Here is a 22084-nt window from a genome sequence, read left to right as displayed (position 1 = left end):
CTAACCACAATGATGCTGGTCAAGGCGACTGACTGACTGACTGACTGACTGACAGAAACGGAATATGCAGGAAGGGAGGGAGAAAGAGAGAAGGTGGAAGTGGTCCTCCCCCAAAACCGTCGCGCCTCATGTCAGTCAAGAAGCAGATCCAACATCAGCCCCACCGACATAGCGCGGCACGGTTCCGTCTCCGTCTACACCACCACCGAGTAAACCAAAGGAAAAAAAAAGAAAAAGAAAAGGGCCAGGTGAATGCATGTGCGGCTGCATCTGGCCTCTCGGTTCCCAAAAATAAGCACGATCAAAGAAATGTGGATATTCCTTTCCTGTCTAACGCCGAAGCAAACTCCCCCATGTGGTTCATGGTTCGCCTCAAATCAAAAGATGCTCTCATGCCGGTGGCTGTACGTGTCGTGGTAAAGATGTCGTTGCGGTCATTCCGTAAGGGTTGGGTGGTGCATTTATTTCTTCTTGGCGTTGGCGGCGGCCTCGGCGGCTTTCCTCGCGTCGGCTGGAGAAGTAAGGTTAGTGTGGCCTAGTCGGTAGACATGGCGAGAGTAGATAGACTCGGCGTGAGTTTCGCGGGTGACGGGTCGGCATACCGGCAGCCTGCTTCTCGCGCATCTTCTGCGCCGCAATCTCCTTTGCCTTGGCCAGCTCGCTGCCGCTCATACCATGCCCTTTTTTCTGTATTCAAGACATGGCTCGTCAAAAACAGTCCTGGCCTATGTCGGGTATGCTCGGTTTGGGGAACCAAAGGATCTTCAGCGTGGGCGTACAATGGCTGCTTGTTTCTTGAGGTTGGCCTCGCGGGCCTTTTCGCGCTGGTTTCCGCGGGACATTTTGGCGATGAGAAGTGGACTCGGAGGAGCGCTAGGAGAGGTTCAGTACGGTACCCGAGAGAGCTTCGCGCTAAGCGGTTGCGTCCTATGTGTTCTCGGTTCGCTGCGGAGGCAGAGAGGCGAGTCGGTGAATGGAATTTGACGGCCGCGAGGGAGGAAGAATGGGAAGGCTGCCTCGCAGCCACTTGCTGGCAGTTGGCGTCGGACGAGGCTTGTGCTCCGCCCCGCTCTCGGGAGTTCTGGGCGCTTCCACTGACTGGTCTCACGGACGCCAAGCAACGCATGAACTCATCCTTCTAAAGATAACTAATCCGTAAATCGTGCCCAATCATTGCTCCGGCTTTCCTTCTTTGTACTTACAGGACCTGATCGTGCATGGATTACTGTACGCACTCTGTAGACGCGCGGAACACTGCACTTCCGCGTCAGGGCAAACATTTGCCGGCGTCAACTGTAACAATACCTGGTTCTTTGGTGCTTCGTACCTATCCAATGGTTAAGATGGAAGTCCGGGGTGTCGCGTTTAGCAGAAAGGGAAATCATCAATTCTTCATTGACTGGAACTTGACGGTCCACTACGTGGACAGACACCATAAGCGCCATGTTAATACGCTTAGGAGGATCGATTGACCCTACTACCACCCTTCTATTTAACTGTTTCAACCACGCACGTGAGTATCGACGTGACAAATCAGAACACCACAGGACTATGAAAGTCAGCGTGCCTGAGAGCAACGAGTTTATGTGTTCTTTATATATGTGCAAACTGAGCAACCCAAGTCCTACCAGTGGAGAACCTGCCCCACTCTTCTCTCGTTCGCCCAAACTTTGGTGATCTAAAGGGACTGGCAAGTTTAGGCAGTTACCACCTATATTCTCTCACGCGCCTGACATTGGCATTCAGGTCCACCAGGCTATCAATTCTTACGTATTGCTTCCCCTTTGCATTATTTCACTTTCCATTCTTTTCGTACCTGATTTTCCACAAACTGCGAGTTCGATTCTGGAAAATGCGATACCCCGAAGATGCTGCCCAAAGTTAGTGTGTAGTGTAACTAATGTAACTACTTCGTACTGTGTAGTAAGGTCTGAAACAAGCTTGGCTCGCTCCCAGCCAATCGATGCATCGCGCAAGCATGGATTTGAAAAGCCACGGCCCGCGCCTCCAACCCAGCATCTTATCTACAATTAAGGCGGCAACCATTTTCGCCTTAGAGTCCACGGAGCCGTCCTAAACCATTGGACAACAGCGATCGACAAGTCGCGCGATGCGCTGCTAGCGGGGCATCCACTGACTCCGCGTGGGATGGCGCGGGCTCCAGATCGCCGCATACCGCCCCGGATCAGACAACCCTGCTCCCCGTGCCTGACACGGCGGCATGCCGCCGAGGCAATGCAGCCGTCCGAGGTATCTGCTGCGAACGCTTTACATACATTCCGCAGTATGGCTAGCCAGGTGCTTTGCTCGGCTACCCGCGTTGGCCCCTGTCTCCTCCATCCCTTCATGAATAGTGTGGGCAAATCTACACAGTAGATGATGTCTCCCCCCGAACCAGAGCAGCGCCTATGGCTTCATTGGCCAGAAGAGCAAGAAACAGTTCTGCTTAATGTGAAACATCCATGGAGGGAACTGCCGCGGGCCACTTCTTTACCCACTGAACCCCTGCGCATATTCACCCGTCATCTGCTCTCCTCTTTATCCAGCGTTAGCAGCCGTGACAGTGGCAGCTGTTCTTATTGTTAAAAGACTGCTCGCCACCGTTGAAGGCAACCCGCGCTCCTGTTTGGACTGTTCACCTTTGTCTGGCCCCTATTGTCTGCCCCAAACAGTCGGACAATGAGAGTGCTTCCCTATTGACCCAATTGTCGACTCTCTTTTTCCCCTCTCCTTTTCTTACTACTACCCGGCCTAGACCGTCACGCCTCATGTTGTCTTGATCGTAACTCTTCTCTCTTCTTCTTCTTTCCCGAAACATCATCTCGATTTACAGCCGCGCGTGTATCTGCCAGCAGATCCACTCCATCATTCCGAGCATCTGAAGAACTGCAGGCAGTCGCTTGATCCGGAGCATATACACTCTCTGTAAGTATTTAGACTTAGTCATCTGCCACCCTTCCCGAGCGCCGCTCCCACGAGGCAATGCATCTTGGAACTGCCCCTTCCTGCAATCCGGCGCGATCAAGTCGCAAAAATTGTCGCCGGTTATGGCAACCTGTTCTCCCGAGATGGCGCGGCGATCAACGGTGCGTTCCGAGGTCTCTTCACTCTCGGATAGTTCTGGGCGTCCTCCCGGGCACGATTCGATAGTGTCGGTGTACGAGGACGCTCCAGGCTCTCCAATGCGATGGGAACCCTCTCTTCCAGCCCGTTCAGCAACCCCTGGGCCATCTAGGGAACCAACACCACGGTCCCTAACGCCGCCACAGCCGGAGCCTGACGGAGCCCGCCTCGGCAAACGACCAGGGTGGCCAGTACAGCCACCGTCGTCTCTACCATCACGGCTAGAGACTGCCCAAAGGCATACACGGGCTCCCGGGATGCCGCTGGCTAGTCGGCCACTGATTACATATACCGAGGCGGAGGCATCCAGTCGTATACCCATCGCACACGGAACGCCGAGACCAACCTCCACCGCACCACAAGCGAGATCAATTCCTCGAGCGAGGCTCGCAAGGAGGACACAAAAAGGCACCGCTGGCAAGCGGGCAAGGGCTGACAGGCATCCAGTTAGACGTCCATCCAATATGTTCACCCTCGGGCAGGACTCGAAGCTCCTGGGCGCCGGACACGTCCTCCTCAACGTCCTGCGCGCCTTCAACATGATCGGCCTGGCTGCCGTCATGCTGGCCAGTCTGGCCATGCCCGTTCTCTCGGGTATTAACCATCACTTCTTCTTCTTCGACATGATGACTCACGTTTTCGTCTTCCTCCTCGCCGCGTTCCTCTTCGCCTCGGAGCTGCCGGTGCCGTGGAAAGGGTTCAAGAGATATTACGAGAGGAACTGGCCGGTGCTGGGCCCTGACCACTCTCTCGCCTGGCTTGGTTGGGGCATGGTGTTCATCGGCTTCGAGATCCTGGGCGAGGCCTGGAAGCCGGCGTACACAGTCGAGACACTCGGGCTGGACTGGTGGCGCGCTATACTCGCTGCTTCCATCCTGTCGGTCACTTTCGGTTTCTTCAACATCTGCGCCTCCGTCATCTTCCGCACCTCCTTTGAAGGGCCGCGCGGGGAGAAGGTTATCGTCACCTCGCGCCAGATCCGCACCCACGGCAAGCTTGCCGTGCAGCACGCCGCCAACAAGAGCGACGACATCGAGCACAGCTTCGCCTCGCACTATTCCCCGCCTCACCGCGACAACTGGTCAGGCCGGAGCTGGTCCAAGGAGGAAGAGGCGGCGGAGCCGTCGTCGGCCGTCCGGCGCCTGACGCGCGTCCTCAACCCTCTCAACTTCAACTTCCGCAAGTCGCGCATCTCGCGCGTCCACATCAGCAAGCCCATCCTGCCGCAATACCTAGTAGTGGACGACGACCTCGTCAATCGCGGCCACTCCAGCCACGGCTCCTCCGGCCACGGAGCGGACGGCGGTGATCGCGGCAGCCCCGTCGTCCCGGGCCTCCAGCGGCCGCCCACTGCCTTGCATCCCGCCTACACGGGCGAGAGCCGGTATAGCAAGTACAGCGCGGCGCATATGGATCGGTTCTGAGCACCGCTCCAGTTGCTCGTCGTAGGCGACAGACAAAAAAAACATGAAAGGGAAAAAAGAAGACACACACATCTTCCCCACCTCTTCCAGACTTTCATTTCTTAGTAGGCCGGGGACAGTCGAAATGCTGCTGCCTGCCCCCCGAGGACACATTCACATGGCACATGACGAAAGACTCTGGAGGCGCAGCCGATCGACAAAAGGCGTCGCGGTGTTTGGGTTAAATGATCTGTTACTTCATGATGTATACTCGCTGATCTTGATTCGTTTATTTTCAATGCCTAAGAAAGAAGGGAGGAGCAATGGAGCTTAATACCCGGGATTAATCACGAGGACGCGGGGAAATAGAGATGCATTACAAACCTGAGCTCTTAAGGTCGCTATTCAGGGTCGCCGTCGTGCTGGTGGTGTTTGTGGCACAAACAGATATTCGGGATAATCACATGCGCAACTGTTATTAGCGATAACGGTCTCTAGCAGAAGCAGATCAAGATTAAATCGATAGTCCAAGCATTGTGATATGCCACGCTACAAAACACCTGGACACTTCGAGAAGTAGGCCAAGTCGTGAAAATGGTAGATTCTTTCCAAGGCAAAAAAAAAAAAAAAAAAAAAAAAAAGAAGGCCCTTCTGTGACCGGGATGTATCTCAACGCCAACCGAGGGATGGGCGTCGTGTGGCCCGTGCGCCTGATTTTCCTGAGTGGCCTGGCCCCGTTCTTTGTGGCAAGCCGCGCTCTTTCCTGCAGCCGTTCGCTCACCTGAGCAAAACTCGGTCCCGTCGATCAACTGGGGCATGCACCTTACCTGCTCCCGCCGCCGGCAACTTAATAAGCTGACTCTTACATGAGGATCTAAATTCAACGACCTTACGCAGCCCTTCGACCTTAAAAGTTTCCCGCGTGACACCGCCTTATCTGGGTCGAAGCAGGCCGAGAACTCGCACCACGCCTGCCGAACCACGGCGTACATCTCCTGCCCTGGGCCCCTGTTCTTCTCGCAGCCGTCACCCGCATCATCGTTACGCTTCTTCTTGCGCCTCGCTCATTGCTGTTCTCCTCTCTTTGCCCGCCATTGTAGAGGAGCCGCTGTGGATGGTGTGAGCATCGTGATTCGGGCGTTGTGTCCAGAAACGGGCGGTTGGGCTGGTTGCGCTGTGGAAGGGTCCTGCAGGAAGATCCTGGGTGCTGGGTCGGCCTCGCTTCGCAGAGGGAGATAATAGCTGCTTTTCCGTCTGTTCTTGCCATCATCCGAATTAGGGCACACACCTGAGAACCACGCTGGCGTTGCTCGTGACTGGAATTGTCGGGGGAACTTCTTCTTGCGCCGCGCTTCACGCAGCATCTGTTTTGGTATCTCTCGATTGGCGTCACCTGCTCGTTGTTGTCTGATCGCTCGGCCTTATCCTTACTGGTTCCTCGGCATCTCCATCATGGCAGACGAAGCGGCCGACGTGGCCGAGGATTATCGGCAAGCCCTGGAAGATCTCACGGTTAACTCTCGTATCGAGATCGCGACATTGACCAACATCGCGCGAGAGAACGCAAGTCACGGCTTCGCTATTGCCGAGGTGCTGGCGAGCCACATCAAAAAGGTATGCCGCTGCCGCTGCCGCTGCTGTGAAACAAACTGCGTGCTCGTGGTGGTCATGCGCCCCGTACGGCAGAAGCTAATGTTTTTGCACAAGGCGCCTCCCACACGGACCCTACCGGCGCTGTACGTCCTCGATTCCGTCGTCAAGAATGTCCCAACGCCTTACGCGCTCTATTTCGGCCCGAAGCTCTATTCCATCTTCATGGGCGCCTACACCAAGGTGGACAACGCAACAAGGCGAAAGATGGACGAGATGCTCAAGACATGGAAGGAACCGGTGCCGGGCTCCCTATCGACCAAGCCGGTCTTCCCCCTCGAGCAGGTCCGGCCGATCGAGAACGCTCTGATGGCGGCCCGGAACGCCGCTTATGCCGCCCAGCAAAACAGCTACCAGGGCCAGCAGCAGCTCATGCGCGGCCGGCCGGCCCCCCCGAGCCGAGACACGCCGACACCTCCCACTGCGAGGTCGTTTCCACCCCCGCAGCAACCCCCTTATCCAGGTTCCAACGGACATCGGCCAGACGCGGCGCCGCAGCCGTATCCGATGCATCCAGGAGGCGTAAGCTCGGGCCTTTTTTTTTTTTTTTGTTTTGAGTCGTTTCGTTCCTGCCTGCTAACGGCGCCATCCAGAATCCAAGTGCGATCCCTCACCGTGCAACACCGCAGCCTGCTCCGTCTGCCGGGCCTTATCCCCCTTACCAGCCTCCGGCGGCGGGGTCAGTCTATGGCACTCCGCAACCAGGGATAAGCATAGACAAGTTGAAAGATGATATCCAGCAGCTGATCATTGCGGAAAGGGCGGAATTTGCACAGAATCCACTTGATACTAGTAAACAGACCAGACTGAAGGCGTTGCTGGACTTGCAAACAATAATCCAGAGCCAAGACATGCCTCAGGATCAGTTGATGATCATTAGAGATCGAGTTGCTGAACTTGCTGTAAAAATACGCCCGCAGCCGCCGGCCACGGCCGGCCCTGCTGGGAGCGGTGTGACCGCGCCCAACACCGCGTATCCAAGAGTTTCGTACACCAGCACTCCAACACCGCCGGCTGTGTCTCAGCAGCCGACGCCAGTGCCCTCGACAGCTGCAGCGGCGGTCGCCGCGGCTCTGGCGCGTCCTTCATCCGCTGCGCCGGCTCCTCCGGCTCCTCCGGCTCTGAGCGGGGGCCTGTCAATCGATTCGATCTTCGGGCAAGGCGCCCTGGCAACACTCTTGTCAGAAGCCGCGCGGAAGTCGACCACGCCTCAACAGACTCCCACACCACAGCCTCCTCCCCCGGCAGCCCCTAGCCCGGCCATCGGACCGGCGGCGGCGGCAGCGATAGCGGCAGCGTTGCGGCCGCCGCCTTCGCATGGGTCTACTACCGAACCACCCACATCCGCAGCCACTGTTGCTCCCGCTCCCGCTCCCGCTCCCGCTCCTCCTGCTGCTGCTCCTCTTCCGACAGACCCGTCAGCGCTGCTAGCCTTGTTGAGACAGTCCGGTCTTCTCAAACCCGGCGGCACACCAACTCCCGCTCCGGCGACTCCCGTGCCGCCCGGTCTGGGATCGGGCGGTCACCAGTCCCTTGCCGGCGTCTCGTCCACGCCGACTGGCAACCCCCAGCTCACCACTGCTTCGTTGAAGACGTGAGTATTCGACCCTCTTTTATCTCGGCCCCTCCCCCCTGAGAGAAGGAGCGCGAGGCTAAACATTGAACGTGCCAGCTTCCGCCCACATCTGATCGCGCAACTCCACGAAAACCTCGGTCCGCCCTGCACTCAATGCGGCCGCCGCTTCAAGACGGACGACGAAGGGCGTCGCAAGAAAACGGCACACATGGATTGGCATTTCCGCGTCCACCAGCGCATGAACGACGCCGAGAAGCGCGGGCAGCATCGCAGCTGGTATGTCGACGAGACGGTACGTACAACCCCTACTCCAGACCCTCCTCCCCCTCCGCCTTTCTTTCTTTCCTTCTTTCTTTTTTTCTTCTCGAGTCATCATCATTGACAGTGACTGCTTCTCTTTTTTCTTCGGCCTGGGGCGGAACAACAGGACTGGATCCGGTCCCGCGAAGCCATCGACGCGGACTATGCCCACCCGCAGGATGCCTCGTCCTCCTACTACTACTACTCCTCGGACGACCGGCACCACTCCTCTTCCGCATCGCCCGCCCTCCACCACACGACGATCAACACCAAGCGGCAAGGCGGCTCCTCCGCGGCGGGCGCCTCCGCCGCCTCTCGGATCCCGTACCTCGCCGTGCCCGAGGACTCGTCCCGCGTCAACAGCGCGTGTCCGATCTGCCAGGAGAAGTTCGAGATGAAGTGGCTGGACGAGGCGCAGGAGTGGGTGTGGACGGACGCGGTCCGGGTCGGGGACCGCGTCTTCCACGCGAGCTGCCATCGCGAGGCGTACGGGTACGGCGTCATGCCGTTGTCGGAAGGCGGCCCCGGCTCGGGTTCGGGTTCGGGATCCGGGCTGTTGGGGAAGAGGAAAGCCGAGGTATGTTTCCTTTTTGTTTTATTTCCCCCCCGTTTTCCTTCTTTTAGTTTCCTCTCTCTCTCTCTCTCACACACACACGCACACTCTCTCTCTATATATATGATGGAATGTGTTACTGACGGCGGTCAATGAATAGGACGAAGCTGGTGGGTTGAGGGGGAAGTTGAAAATGGAGGGATACTGATAATAAAAAAAAAGGAGGAGAGGGAGTTGGGCTGGTCGCATCATCACGGCGCGAGAGTGCTTGGGGCGAGGTTGTTGTGCATCGCTGAGCGAAGGGAATCATCGATCATCCGTCGCTCGTGGGCGGCGACATTTGGGGCAGAAGAGCTGCTTCGGCTCTTGGCTCCATCCCGGCATTGCTGTCTCGTCGGGCCAGCGAGACGGCGTTTGTGAACTTTTAGCATCGGGGATTGGTTGGCACTGCATCTTTCTTCTTCTTTCGTTCATTGCTGGAGGTGAACTGCAGCACCTAGCAGCTAATACCTACTACCATATATCATGTGGTAAATACTCGACCCCGCCCAATCCGGCCATCAAAACTCGCGCCTTACCCGCCGCGGTCATGATGGTTTTCCCATTACAAAACCTTTTCATCACCATACATCATTTCGTCATCTGCTTCTGTTAACGGCGACGACCACTTTCACCCCACACACTCAGGACTCGTTCCCTTCTTGGTCGACCACAGTCACACCTCCTCCGACGAGCCGCCCAAACTCCGTCGCGCACCTCCCCCAGACCTCTCTCCCCTCGGCCGTCTCCCTCCACCTGCGGACGCGCCCGAGCACCTCGAGATCCTCCCTCATGTGGGCCGGGTCCGTGGTCCCGTTGAGCACCACCAGCCCGGCGGCCAGCATCAGCAGCGCGTACCAGGCCCCGGCGGGCGACACGCCGGCGCCGCGCGCCACGTCGGCGACGAAGCCGGCGCGCTGCTGCCAGACCGCCCCGTTGGCCGTCAGCGTCCAGAAGGCCTGGTACGAGACCGCCCGCTCGGCGCACCACGCGCGCACGTCGGCGTCCCACGCGCGCTCGGCCGCGCGGAAGCGGTTCTGCACGATCTGCGGCAGCACCGCGCCCCCCCCCGCCTCCGCCGCGGAGGCCAGCGCGCGCAAGACGGGGAGGGTGACGTTGGAGATGCCGAGGCGCAGGATCGTGCCAGCGCGGGGGTCGTCCGGGGCCTGGCCTCGGGGGGGACCGGAGGAGGAGGAGGAGGAGGAGTCTCGCGGGGCGGCGGGGAGGTAGGCTTGCAGGGCGTTCCAGGCCTCGAGGGTCTGCTGCGTGGTGGGGAAGGGCGAGTGGAGGATGAGGGCGTCGAGGTAGGGTTTTCCGCCGTCACCGCCGCTGCCGTTGGTACGGTCTGATGGGTCCGTGGGAAAGAGGTTGGCCAGAGAGGAGGTGATTGAGGCGTGGATCTGGGCGGGAATCGGGTCTGCTGGAGAGTATGCGGAGGTGTTGTCTACCGGGGTGAACTTTGTCTGGATCTAGAGTAGAAGAAGGAGAAGAAGCCAGTCAGGTATCTCGAAGTTAGCTAAAGTTATGTAAAACATGGTGGGAACCTGATGAGGCTGTGCCCTATTCAGGCACCTTAACGAATGTCAGAATGCAAATGGGCTGGAGAAAAAAAAAGGAGACGGCGGGTTATGGAAGGAAGAGGAAAGGGAGGAGATACAAAGAGGTCCTTGCGGGTACAGATGCCCTCTCTGATTGCACGGCGGATGCCTTCGCCCGTACCGGCTTCGTCATAGTGTCTCTTCATGGCAGCCGTGTCAATACCCCGGAAGCCGGCCTTGATGGCCTGGTAGACGAGTTCGGCGGTGCGTTCTTTCTTCCATGCGGTACCGTACATCATGGCGGGCATCTCCGCCGTCGACTGAGGGATTGTCATGGTGTTGTTGATTCGCGGGGGAGGAGAGGAACTCGCTAGTACTGTAAGGAATAGCGAAGAACTGGCCGAGTTGACTTTGTCGGCCTTGAGATGGAGTGTTGTACGAGATGAGGTTTGAAAGCCTTGTTGGAATTACCAATGACCGGCACTTTGTCTGGCCTGAAAGTACGCCAGACATTGAAGCTGCTGGATGCCGGTGGTGTTGGTGGGGTGAGGGCCAGCTTGAAGCTGTGCTGCCAATGAGGGGCTACCTACCCTGAGGGTGTGTGCGTGGGAAACTGTTAGAGTTAATGAGTAACAGCAATACAGAGGCTACCAAAACTGAACATGTAGGCATGTTGTTCCGCACATGTGTAACACCTACAAAGCTGCTTCTTTCCCTTCTTGCAGATCTTTGTCAAGCGCATTGTGCATATTCCATCTCCAATGCCATCAAGGCCATCGATGACCCCCCCTGTACGATGCGGATCGAGCGACGTCGTCAGATCCCTGCAACGACCCCAATTTCGCCCGGGGAAGCCCCCCCCGCGGTTCCCAGCAAAGTTCCAAAGCAGCAGTCTATCGATGGATGCCCTTTGATTCGCCATGACCCGCTTCAGTGGGCCGTCACAGCTGCTTCGAGCGCGGAGAGCTCTTCATAAAGGGCCCAGCGGCTGCACCCGCCGTCCCGGTTCTGTCGAGATAGTTCCGGCTAATTACCCGCAACGCCGTCATTGCCCCGCCATGAGACCCATCGATGGAGGAGAAGAGGGGAGGGGAGGGGAGCGCGCCGATAACGACCTGCTCCGCACTCGGTCTTAAGAGCACAAGCGCCGACACGTTGACAAAATATCCGCCGACGCGAACAGCGGTCTCGCTCGTAATAAATAGGTTCGCCTCGCTCCTCTCTGTTGTCGAGCCCGGTTCTGCTCGCTGTAATCAACGCGTCGAGTCCTCCGCACCTTAAGACAACAGCCATGGCGTCGTCAACTGCGTACACGGTGAGGTGGGGTATCATGGCCACGGGTTGGATTGCTGAGGGTAAGTGGTGGCTTTCCCGTTAGCCCCTTGTCCCCGATCAAGCGATTGCTTACTTGGGTGCTTCCAGTCTTCACCAAGGACCTCCTCACCAACCCGGCCGTCCGCGGCGTGCAAGACGTCCGCCACGAGGTCGTGGCCGCCGCCTCGTCCAGCTCCAAGGACAGGGCAGCCGATTTCCTCAGCAAGGTCAAGGCCCCGAGCTCCGCCAAGGCCTACGGCTCGTACCACGAACTGGTGGCCGATCCCGATGTCGACATTGTTTACGTGGCCACCCCGCACAGCCACCACTTCCAGAACGCCATGCTCGCCCTCGAGGCCGGCAAGAACGTGCTCTGCGAGAAGGCCCTGACGGTGACGGCCTCGCAGGCGCGCAAGCTTGTAGAGACGGCCCGTTCCAAGGGTGTCTTCTTCATGGAAGCTGTGTGGACCCGCTACTTCCCTCTCAGCATCCAGGTGAGGAACTTGATCTCGTCGGGAGCCATCGGCACTGTCTACCGCACCATAGGTAAGTCCCTGCTCCCCTCTTCCTCCTCGTCAACCGGCATCTCTCTGACGCTCGCGGCTTCGCCAGCCGACCTGTCGATCGGCAGGGACTCGGGCGACGGCAAGGTCGACTTCGCCGACTCGCACCGCATGGTCAACCCCGACCTGGCGGGCGGCGCCCTGCTGGACCTCGGCATCTACGCCCTGACGTGGGTGTTCCAGACGCTCTACCACGTCCAGCCAGAGGAGCAGAAGGAGAAGCCCAACGTGGTGGCGGCCGTCAACAAGTACCACACGGGGGCGGACGAGACGACCAGCATCATCGTGCAGTTCCCGCAGCACAAGAGCCACGGGATCGCGCTCACGTCGCTCCGCGTGGCCAGCGACCCGGACGGCAAGAACGGCGGCGGCGCGGCCATCCGCATCCAGGGCTCGACGGGCGAGATCCAGGTCATGGGCCCCGCCTACTGCCCGCTGCAGTACCGGGTCATCAAGAAGGGCGGCGACGCCGGCGAGGTGCAGGTGGTCGACTGCCCGATCCCCAAGGACTCCGAGCGCGACGGCTGGGGCCAGGGCATGTTCTGGGAGGCCGACGAGTGCGCGCGCTGCCTGCGCGACGGCCGCAAGGAGAGCGCGACGCTGCCGTGGAGCGAGAGCATCGCCATCATGGAGGTCATGGAGGAGGCGCTGCGCCAGGGCGACGTTGTCTACCCGGACGTCATCTCGACCGACGTGTACGACCCCCAGAGCCCGCTGAACACTGGAAAGCGGTAAAGGATCCTGTCAGTCTCGGGCGGGTGAATCATGACGAGCTGGGGAGGGTAAGAAGATATGTCCCCGGGGGGGGGGGTCGTCGACGGGACAGAGTGGTGTTTTGCCGGCAGTGCTGGTGTTGTTCATGCACATAAGGCATATATGTATGTACATAGGTACATACATACATAATACTTAGGGGAGCCCGAGTACGGATACTTTCCACTTCAACTCGCCCGGACCCTGCTGAACTCGGGGGATTTGTTGGAGCTAGAGAGGATAGTTAGCCCCCTTGTTGGTCTGTGAGAGTGTATGCACCGCGAGGCTGCGATGTCGGAATGTCTCGGATCCGGATCACTTTCAAATAGATCAATCCCTTGCTCACACGGACCACCAGTCGGCGAGCGGTCCTCTTCAGGCCCAGCCCCCGGGTCCTTGGGTCCTTTGTTTCTCATCGCCCTGCTGCAAGGTAGGTACTGTATGCACTTGCATCGTACACTAGCTAAGGTATGCACCAAGGTATGTACACTAGTGTCTACGCTACATGTTAGTACAGCATAAGTACGTGTTCGCTGCACCATCACATCACTATGTCGAGCATTGACAAGCCGGTGAGACCAAGGTGCAGATCCGAGACACGCAGCGGGATGATTACTTCGATCAGCTACTAGTTGAGATTCGATTTGCGAGACTGCAGAGAGACGGAAATGGGAATTGGAATGCAAGTCATCTGCAGAAATAGAAAAAAATCTTCTTTTTGTTTTTTTTTTAAAATTTCCCTCTGCGCAAGGCGATCGGGAAAGTGGCACCTTCCCGCTCTTTTCCTGGCTCACGGAACGGGTCCATACTTGTTGTGGTGGCTGCTCTCAAGGTTGGGCGGCCAGAAGGGAAGGCGCCCCCAGTTCGTGCCCCCACTGTACTCTGTATTGTACTGTACATACATACATGAGCCGTACACACACCACGGCCGCTCGGAACTCCACTCAGCGCACACATAGCAGCAGCAGATTGTCTCACCTCAGCACTCTCGGTCTGGTGTCTTAACTCTAACCGAACCGCAGCCCCCAGCTCCGGAACTGGACGCCGATACTGTGCATAATCTCGATCTCCTTCCATGTCAAGGGTTTTAAGTGTCAGCCCAAGATTGACCAACGACTGACCGCCAGGTACGATACGAAATGTTTTCCTTTTTTGTCGGGTGCGGATGCTCCCGTTTTTCTGGCCCTCCTCTGTTCTTCACCGTTCACGCCCTTCAAGCCCTGCCCCTGCTGCTCCCGCTTCCTCCCCCCTGCTCCCGTCCCTGCCTCTCTGCCTAGCCAGGGCAGTGGTACCCGGATCTGCACATGTTGGGCACGGTTCGGAAACACGTACAACACTTTTCGCCAGTAGTATGGTGTGTGGTACACGCTTACTTCCAGTACGAAAGACTGAGAGTACAGAGATATACTACACCAACTCCTCGCCCTCCCATCACGGTTCCAGTGCAGGAAATCTGACCGCAGCCCTTTGCGCCTGCCTCCTTTCGCCTCTTCCTGCCCTCTACGGAAGATGGGCTCTGGCAGTCGGCAACTACATTCTTATACCCCCCCCCCCTTGTCTGTGCGTCCCCAGCACTCCCACATCCATCGGTTCACAGACGACAGCATGCATTGTGATAATGCCCGACACACTACGCTGCACTACACTTATACACATCCATACCACACATTACGTGTCTGCAAGCCGTGGCAGTTTCCTACTTCGCAGCTCGTCGTCTTGTCCCTGAAAAGCTGAAAAGCCACGCCCAATCCCGTTTTCCGCTCTCCCACGCTAACGAGTGAAACAGGCGGTCAGGAAGAATTAACTACGCCCCTCCACCCCCCTCCATCCCTTCCCCTCTTTTCCAATAGGAGGATTGGAATCGCCTTGTTACGTCCCAGCCCGCGTAGAGATTCGTGGCGCGGCGGTGTGTGAAACCTACTGTGGCCTCGCTTGACGCGCACTGCCTCGGACCAGGCCAATCTCCTTGCTTTCTTGGAGGTACCGCACCTCTTCCGTCCTCCCCCAAAGAGAGACAGCAGCAGCAGCAGCGGTGGCCCGAGGTCTTGGAGCCATGGCCTCATCATCTGCCACGCCATCGGCATTACCATCTTTGTCAGCAACTGAAGCGGTCGCGAAACTAGCAGCGGCCGGTACCGAGACAGAGACGGGGCAAGCGGCGGCGGCGGCGGCTGAGGCACAAGCGGAGGCTTACGAGCGCGCACACGTCCACGGCGTCTACGAGGCGATCGCCCCACACTTCTCGGCCACCCGCTACAAGCCATGGCCCGCCGTCGGATCGTTCCTGCGGTCTCAGGCACCCGGCGCCGTTGGGCTCGACGTCGGCTGCGGCAATGGCAAATACCTGGGCGTGAACCCAGACGTCTTCATGGTGGGCTCCGATCGGAGCCACTCGCTCATCTCGCTCGCCAGGGACCGCTGCATGCAACCCCAGGCACAGCAGGGCGACGCAGCCGGGGCGGGAACCGGAGGGGAAGCTGGGCGCGGCCGCCCTGTGGTGGGTGCCGACGTGCTCGTGGCTGACGGGCTGTCGCTGCCCTTCCGCGAGCATGCTGCAGATTTCGTCATCTGCGTGGCCGTCATCCACCACATGTCGACTCGGGCAAGGCGGCAGGAGGCCATCCGGCAGCTCCTGCGATGTGTCAAGCTCGGAGAGGCTGACCGGACCGGGGGTCAGGTACTCGTCTACGTCTGGGCCCTCGAGCAGCGCACCAGCCGACGCGGATGGGACGAGGGCGGTGAGCAAGACCTGCTGGTGCCTTGGGTGCTCAAGTCTCAGCAGAAGAAGCAGCCGAAGCCGCAAAAGTTGCCCAGAGGAAACAAGGCCCAGGCCGTCGGCGACCGCGGCTCGGCGACTCAGGGCGGTGACGCAGGCGGCGAGGCACCGCCTGCGTCAACTCCGGTTGTTCCTGCCGAGCCAGAACCGACCCTCAGCCACTCTGACCCCGTATTCCAGCGCTACTACCACCTCTACCGCAAAGGCGAGCTGGAAGAGGATGTCCTGGCAGCAGGGGGTGTAGTCGTATCCAGCGGTTACGAGAGAGACAACTGGTGGGTCGTGGCTACCAATAAGCCTATTCAACAGGTTCAACAACAACAACAATAATAAATGTCCAATTCAACCCGCGTTTATTAAGTAGTACCTCGGCTCAAGTGGTTTCCAAGTGGCTGGACGCGTTGTACGTATCTTCTCTTCAACCCGATGTAAGCCATTCTCGCCAATGCAGGCGCTCTCCACCGACCCCCTGGTGTTACTTTTGTTCGCTGCAGCCACGTCTCATTTGGGTTTTTTTTTTTCTATTGGGCACCTTGCCCGCCTGCCCATTGGCTTCCCTCACTGCCCTCCTGGGCCTCACGATCCGCCCGTGTTCCTCATCCCGTTTTCCACATGAACTTCTGTCTCGTATTCCTGGACCAATAGAGAAATGAAAACGTTCCCAGAGTGCCCGTCTCTCTTACTAGTAGATCCAGCCGCCCCCTGAACCATGCCTAAACAAGGTAAACAATGGAGAGCCTACCGACGCCCCTTCCACTTGACCCTTCTCTCTCTCTCTCTCTCTCTCTCTCTCTCCTTTGCACCTGTCAGTGAAGACCGGGGTTTGGAAGAGAAGAAGGAGGGTGTGTGTGAGGTAAAAAGAAAACGAAAAGAAAGGATTAAAGAGGAGAGAGTGAAGGAGGAAAGAGGAAGATTTCGTCTAATAGCCCTTTGCCTTTTTTTTTATCGGTTGCCCTTCTCCTTTTTTGGCCACTATCGGACGCCGTTTATACCTCATTGTCGTTGGGGTATGATTTTGAAAGGAAAAAAAAGAAAAAGAAACCTGAAATATAGACAAAAGAAGAATAAAAGTAGAAATGATGATATTGGAAAAGATCAGGGGGTCAAAACGAGGTATCCGTCTATCCTCGGGTATTCCCGCACACCCAGAGAGGAAGGAAAGAAGGAAGGCAAAATAAAGCGGAATAAAAAGTACACAGTCCTTCCGATTTCCATCATCTGCTCGTTCCCGAACGTGGATAGCCGTGTGTAGTTAGGCAGGTAAATGAAAATGAAGAAGGAGAAGCAATGGAAAATATGGGAGATCCGTAATAATTAGAGAAAGTCACCAGAAATTTCCTTTTTTGTTTATCTTTCCGAGAAAGAAGATTCAAAAGAAAATGTAGCTTCTGTCCTCCCACTATACCCGTTACAGAAGCGCAGCATTTCATGTCCCCCCACCATTCTTTTCTCCGTTTAGTTGTTTACCTAACCCATCCTGTAACACTAGATAAAGTAGGTAGGTAGGTAAAGTTTTCCCATCAGACCCATGATTCCGTATCACATCTGCCGTTCGTAAATGCATACACGTGTTGTTTTGTTTTGTGATCAAAAAAGATGAGGTAAGAAAATGATTTTTTAATGGCTAGAGGAAAGGTGAGAAAAGTAAGAGAAAAATAATAATAAAAAAAAAGAGAGACAGAGAGAGAGAAATAAAAAATGCTGACCAGGATCCTCGATGTGGCCCCCCTTCCCCCCCCCACACTCCAAAAAAAAAAAAACCAAAAAAAACTACGGCTCATGCCTTGTCGCTCCCCTCTGAGCCGGAATCAATGTCGCCGCTGGCGGGAGTGCTCCTCCTCCTCCCGCCGCCCCGGCAGCGAAGGGCGAGGCGGACGCCGGCGGCGGCGTGGGCGGGTATTCGCTGCTGCTGCTTCTTCTTCTGCTGCAGCCGGCGCCCCTCGCAGCAGCTGCTCCCGAGGAGGAAGACGAGGAGGCAGTGGCGGTGCCGGGGACGGCGGCAGAAGCGGGGTACAGGTGATGCTGCCGCCGACGCCGGCCGGGCTCCCAGCGGGTGCTGCTCTCTGAGAGGTCGGGCGGGCTTGCGCGTCTCTTCCCGGTTGAGGAGGAGGAGGTTTGTTGCTGTTGCTGTTGCTGTTGTTGTTGTTGCTGCTGCTGCTGCTGTTGTTGTTGTTGTTGGTGTTGTGGTTGTTGTTCGTGTGCCGGGTGAGGCGTGAGGGCGGGTAAGAGTAAGGCACCGGGTGGACCTGGGCTGGCGGTGGCGCTGCTGTGGACCGGGCTGCTGGTTGTAGGTACGTTCTGCTGCTGCTGTTGGTATCGCGGCTGTTGTTGGCTGCTTCCCGGCATGTAGGCCGGGGTGCTGTATGGGCTGATGCCGGTTGTGAGCTCGGCCACGCTGGGGAGGAGCACGCCGCCACCGCCACCGCCACGGCCGCCGCCGCCGCCGGTGGTGGTGATGGCACGTTCTCCGGCAACCCCAGCGCTAGGCACGCGACCTCCGTGGATGAGCGGATCGGTCGTGATCGGGGCGAGGCTGTAGCCGTAGTCTGACACTTCGGATAGGGGCGGACCAAAGGGCGGCGGGCGCGGAGGGAGGCTGTCGCGCCGGGAGGAGAGCGGACGACTGCTGCCGGCCGAGCTTGGGGTCGGCGGCGGGATGATGGGGGGAATCTGGGGGGGCGCCGGGCCGTGGCCGTGGCCGGGTCCGAGTTCGGGTCCGGGTCCGGGTCCGGGCGGTGCCCTGGTGTAGTGCGGTGAGGGGAGGCCGGGGAAATCGTGCGGGAGGCTGCCCTGGGGTTGCGAGTGTGCGTGTTGGCCCCGGGTCGGGGAGATGCGGCGCTGCATGGTCGAGCCTTGGGGTTCATTCGAGGTCATGTTCAGCGAGAATGGAACCACCCCCGCCCGCCGCGCCATCTCAACCTCACCTAGCTGCCAGTGCATGGCCTCGGCTGCTCGCCAGGGAACCTGCATCTCTTCGGCTACTTTGGCCCACATCTCGGGTTTGAATCTAGAGAGAGTGACAAAAACAAACGGTTGGTAGGGCGGTTAAGAGGACGAGGGGTTCGGGGTTCGGGGTTCGGTGGTTCAGGAAACTCACCTCTCGTATAGCCTCGCGAGCTTGTTCTTCCGCTCCTCGTCCCACTCGCTGCGCCGTTCCAGATAATTCTGGTAATGGAGGCGGCAGCTGATGGAGCTCCGGCCCGGGAGACGCTTCGAGATGTCGTCCCATTTCATGCCGCTGCCCCGGAGCTCGATAATCAGGGCATCCTCCTCGGGTGACCACTTGCTCTGCTTCTTTGCCGGCGACTCGGATGTGTGGGGTGGCATGTTGCGCTTCCCTCCGCCGCTTCCGGGGCGCGAACCTGTCCTCGAGCTTCGAGTCGCCTCAGAAGAACGCAGCGCTCTGACCCCGGCCCCGCCCGCAGCGCCGAGACGGGGAGACAAGGGGCTGGTCGCCACGACGAACGGGGCCGGTGGCGGACGGCTCGTACGTGCCGCTTCCGCTGCAGGTGCTGAGACAGAGCCGGATGGACGCTGCTGGGAGGGAGACGCAGAGGACTCATTTGAGTCGGGGCCCTTGAGGAGTGAGGCGATATCCACGATGGGCGGTAGATCTCGCCGGCTTCGCCTGGAAGGACAGACGGTTCATCAAGGCGCAAAGCTGTGCGCCTCGAAGAGGAAAAGGGGGGGGAGATCTTCTCCTCTTGACGCCCTGTTCCACGGCGAGCTGTAGAGGCCAATTTCACACCCCTACAGCCAGAGAGACCTCGCGCGTCCTGCTTGAGTCGTGCGGGCGGGAGACAAGTCCCGGTGGCCCCGTATTGTCGCCCCCTCGTCTGAGCCGAGATGAATTATCTCGAGAGTTTGGGTGGCGCGATGTGGCCAGGCGGCAGGAGCACAGTCTCCGCGGAAGCTGCTCGTCGAAAGCTAAAGTCGGCGAGAAAGTCCCAGTCGTGGTTCGGGAGGGTCGAAGGAGGCTATGGGGGGATGAATACGATCTGTGATGCCATACACGCGGGGCAGGGGTGGATTGGAGGGTTATAACGGGAAAAGGGGAGGGTCGCCTACCTGGAGGGTGAAGGGAGCGTTATCTTTGGATGGGGCTGCTGTAGTCGTAGTCTATTCAAAAAGGCCTGGCCCGTATGTTCAGGGTGCTCATGTCCACATGATGATTGGTTCTGCCTCGGGACTTGTGCGCCAATGGACGGACGAGATGGCCCGTCAGAGGCACGCAGTGGAAACAAGGAGTGCTGGCGGGTGAATACGTCGGTCAGGCGAGCTCTACGGGATGTTGCTGCTCGAGAGAAGGACGGTCCCTTCACTCCGTGCCCATCGGCTTCTCGAGCTTGGAGGGGGGGGGGGGGGTTAGGGTCTGAGCAGGGAAGGAGCTTGAAGCAGATGGGGTCAAACCATCACTTGATGATGGCGTACCTGTCACGGCAGTAGAGAGAGTGTGGGGGAAGGAACCAGGGTCTAGAAAACTGAACGCTGCAGAGATCAGGGAGGAGAGGAGGGTTTGGAGATGGAATACCCATATCAAAACGGGAGTATGCAGGACTTCGCTGCAAGGCATTGGGGCGGGGACCGGTAGAGGACGCTCTATGTGCTCCGTACTCCGTACTGCAAGGACATGTACAGTTACATACGTAGCAGAAGGGGGTGCTTCGGAAACGGGGAGCGAACGTATAACAATTGTGGAAACAGAACTAGAGATGTGCGGTAAGGGTCAGGGCTTCCATTGTACAGTACATACATACCCACCTACAACCAGGTTCGCGAAGCAGGCGATGTAAGATGCCGTTCTGGGAAGCCAGACCCTAGGCATTGCATAGGGCTTTAATGTGCGTAATTCGTAGCGCTGCGGTTGGTGACTGGTAGCAATTCTCAGGGGAGGAGACCACGGCGGGCCATTCTTGTTGCAGTGGCCCCCCATGTCCACCAAACGCCTGGTTTTCCTTTGGGGAAAAAATGCTACCAAGTCCAGCAAACCGACAAGCCGGGTGGGAAGAGTGAGCCGCCGTGACTCGGCGAGCGACAATGCGGCCCCTGCCGATGTCTCGGGAGTTCAACAGGGCGGGTTCGAGGGTTGGTCCCAGTATTGGCCTTCCCGTCGATGTTCAGTAGAAGAACTGGATTGGGCCCCCCGTTCGCGCTCTCGCCCCAGCCGCTCGTGGCGAAACGAACGTTCGACCATCTGCGCAGCTGGTCGCATTGCGACGGTGAGTTTTGGAGGCGAGAGAGAACCAAACGCCCCGGGCTTCTGACCGTCGTACTACTAGAATATAGCTGGGCTGTCTTACATACGTGGGACTCGGGGCGCCCTGGAGAGCAAGGGGCGCCAGGCTCGAAACCAGTACACGCAGATAGATTGAGACTTGGCTTGCGAGGTAATGGTGGAAGGCGTCCGTGGTCGCCACGGATGCGTGCACGTAACCCCTGTGCTGCTCTGCGAAAGCCGTCTTCAGCTCCAAAAAAAGCCTTACTCTCTCGGCTCTATTTATGATTGGAAACGGGGACACGGAGCAGCCCGGCGCGTCCGACGCTTGGAGGCGTGCGAGAAGGGAGCAAAAAAAAAAAAAAAAAAAAAAACAGAAAAAAAGAAAAAAAAATCTGCAGGGTTCGAGGAGGAGCGGTCGTGTCGCAAGTCGGCAAAGGTTCCGTTGCCGTAGAGTTGGGCTCGGGCCAGCCTTCAGGTCTCTCCTTCTTGCCACAACGAGCAGAAACGCAACTATTGGACGGCCTGAATTGGATCGGTGCCTGTGGTAACAGAGAACTGGTGGCGTTGGAAGCAAGGGCAAAGCGCCGGGCCAACGTTGGTAAGCCCACGGACCAATCGCTCCAGGCATCATCCTCCAGCGGGAGTCGCGAAAGTACCAGAGTAGAGAGCGAACGTCCTAGCCACGAAACAGACGTGGAGACCAACGGGGAACATTACCGTAACGAATGAGCGGCCGCGCCGCGGGCGAGCAAAAAGAAAAGAGCCAGGACCCATCAGTTCGAAACTGTCAACCGACAAACTCTGTCCGGGGCGTGAGCCGGAGCTCCTGCGTACCTTAACCAAGTGTGGAAGATGGGTGGGGTGGGCATGTTGGTGCGGGGGGCCGCCGCGAATTTGCCAGCCCCGTTGTCCAGACACTACGTGGACGAGAAAAAGTAATCGAGGCTTTCTCGATGCTGATTTTGAACTTGACAGTTCGTTCGGTCGGCGCCTTAAGCGTGCTTTTTTGGTAGTATGCGCAAATCTTGTTTTGAAGACACTGCCCGCAATGATCGAGGACAGGCGCTGTCCTCGTGCTGCCACTGCCCTACATCTGCTTGGGCGGCAAAAGAGCCAATACCGGCTAGTGGCGGTACGTAACCCCCGTGCAGGTTGATGGATGTGTGTAGTGTAAGGATGTTCCGTACATACTGTACAAACGGAATAGGGGAAGCTTACCACTCAGCAATCCCGAGTTAACGCCCAAAGGATGGAGATTGGATGCGAGGGTTCGCTTCG

The 22084-nt window shown here is 58.0% G+C and overlaps 8 protein-coding genes across 8 annotated transcripts; 5 read left to right on the top strand and 3 right to left on the bottom strand.

The window, feature by feature from the left end:
• Positions 1–525: 525 nt before the first annotated feature.
• P884DRAFT_194180 (uncharacterized protein) lies at positions 526–842 on the bottom strand (the record flags this gene model as incomplete). Its single annotated transcript, XM_069437811.1, has 2 exons — positions 526–687; positions 780–842. The coding sequence occupies 2 exons, from the start codon at positions 840–842 to the stop codon at positions 526–528; spliced, it is 225 nt and encodes a 74-aa protein (XP_069300081.1).
• Positions 843–3587: 2745 nt separating this feature from the next.
• Positions 3588–4547, top strand: P884DRAFT_275493 (uncharacterized protein; the record flags this gene model as incomplete). The annotated part of the gene is made up of 1 exon (XM_069442849.1): positions 3588–4547. The coding sequence occupies one exon, from the start codon at positions 3588–3590 to the stop codon at positions 4545–4547; it is 960 nt and encodes a 319-aa protein (XP_069300080.1).
• A 1431-nt stretch (positions 4548–5978) lies between these two features.
• On the top strand, positions 5979–8813 carry P884DRAFT_275492 (uncharacterized protein; the record flags this gene model as incomplete). The annotated part of the gene is made up of 6 exons (XM_069442848.1): positions 5979–6140; positions 6234–6698; positions 6770–7770; positions 7849–8044; positions 8180–8629; positions 8766–8813. 6 exons carry the CDS (start codon positions 5979–5981, stop codon positions 8811–8813), a joined length of 2322 nt encoding a protein of 773 aa, XP_069300079.1.
• Positions 8814–8835: 22 nt separating this feature from the next.
• On the bottom strand, positions 8836–10862 carry P884DRAFT_318785 (NADP-dependent oxidoreductase domain-containing protein). The gene is made up of 2 exons (XM_069445344.1): positions 10302–10862; positions 8836–10113 (listed from the first exon to the last, which is right to left on the bottom strand). Exons 1-2 carry the CDS (start codon positions 10515–10517, stop codon positions 9289–9291), a joined length of 1041 nt encoding a protein of 346 aa, XP_069300078.1. The 5' UTR covers positions 10518–10862; the 3' UTR covers positions 8836–9288.
• A 587-nt stretch (positions 10863–11449) lies between these two features.
• P884DRAFT_237981 (NADP:D-xylose dehydrogenase) lies at positions 11450–13242 on the top strand. The gene is made up of 3 exons (XM_069440064.1): positions 11450–11537; positions 11605–12042; positions 12109–13242. The coding sequence occupies exons 1-3, from the start codon at positions 11474–11476 to the stop codon at positions 12792–12794; spliced, it is 1188 nt and encodes a 395-aa protein (XP_069300077.1). The 5' UTR covers positions 11450–11473; the 3' UTR covers positions 12795–13242.
• A 1623-nt stretch (positions 13243–14865) lies between these two features.
• On the top strand, positions 14866–15918 carry P884DRAFT_297500 (S-adenosyl-L-methionine-dependent methyltransferase; the record flags this gene model as incomplete). Its single annotated transcript, XM_069444523.1, has 1 exon — positions 14866–15918. The coding sequence occupies one exon, from the start codon at positions 14866–14868 to the stop codon at positions 15916–15918; it is 1053 nt and encodes a 350-aa protein (XP_069300076.1).
• Positions 15919–15984: 66 nt separating this feature from the next.
• P884DRAFT_256176 (uncharacterized protein) lies at positions 15985–16856 on the top strand. Its single transcript, XM_069441046.1, has one exon. It carries the CDS (start codon positions 16298–16300, stop codon positions 16838–16840), a length of 543 nt encoding a protein of 180 aa, XP_069300075.1. The 5' UTR covers positions 15985–16297; the 3' UTR covers positions 16841–16856.
• A 502-nt stretch (positions 16857–17358) lies between these two features.
• On the bottom strand, positions 17359–18915 carry P884DRAFT_193868 (uncharacterized protein; the record flags this gene model as incomplete). Its single annotated transcript, XM_069437785.1, has 2 exons — positions 17359–18595; positions 18686–18915. The coding sequence occupies 2 exons, from the start codon at positions 18913–18915 to the stop codon at positions 17359–17361; spliced, it is 1467 nt and encodes a 488-aa protein (XP_069300074.1).
• Between the last annotated feature and the right edge of the window lie 3169 nt (positions 18916–22084).

The sequence above is a fragment of the Thermothelomyces heterothallicus genome, assembly GCF_042370625.1.
Source record: "Thermothelomyces heterothallicus CBS 202.75 unplaced genomic scaffold P884_scaffold_4, whole genome shotgun sequence".
Taxonomy (NCBI): domain Eukaryota; kingdom Fungi; phylum Ascomycota; class Sordariomycetes; order Sordariales; family Chaetomiaceae; genus Thermothelomyces; species Thermothelomyces heterothallicus.
The sequence above is the reverse complement of the archived record's forward strand: the minus strand, read 5'-3'. Positions and strand labels throughout refer to the sequence as shown.

Excerpts from the sequence above, each read along its gene's own strand:
- P884DRAFT_318785 (XM_069445344.1), bottom strand. The coding sequence starts at position 10,517 with ATGACAATCCCTCAGTCGACGGCGGAGATGCCCGCCATGATGTACGGT. Across the intron at positions 10,114-10,301 it reads GTACCCGCAAGGACCTCTTT|ATCCAGACAAAGTTCACCCC; the intron begins GTATCTCCTCCC and ends CTTCTACTCTAG.
- P884DRAFT_237981 (XM_069440064.1), top strand. The coding sequence starts at position 11,474 with ATGGCGTCGTCAACTGCGTACACGGTGAGGTGGGGTATCATGGCCACG. Across the intron at positions 11,538-11,604 it reads CACGGGTTGGATTGCTGAGG|TCTTCACCAAGGACCTCCTC; the intron begins GTAAGTGGTGGC and ends GGGTGCTTCCAG. Across the intron at positions 12,043-12,108 it reads CACTGTCTACCGCACCATAG|CCGACCTGTCGATCGGCAGG; the intron begins GTAAGTCCCTGC and ends CGGCTTCGCCAG.
- P884DRAFT_256176 (XM_069441046.1), top strand. The coding sequence starts at position 16,298 with ATGCCTAAACAAGGTAAACAATGGAGAGCCTACCGACGCCCCTTCCAC.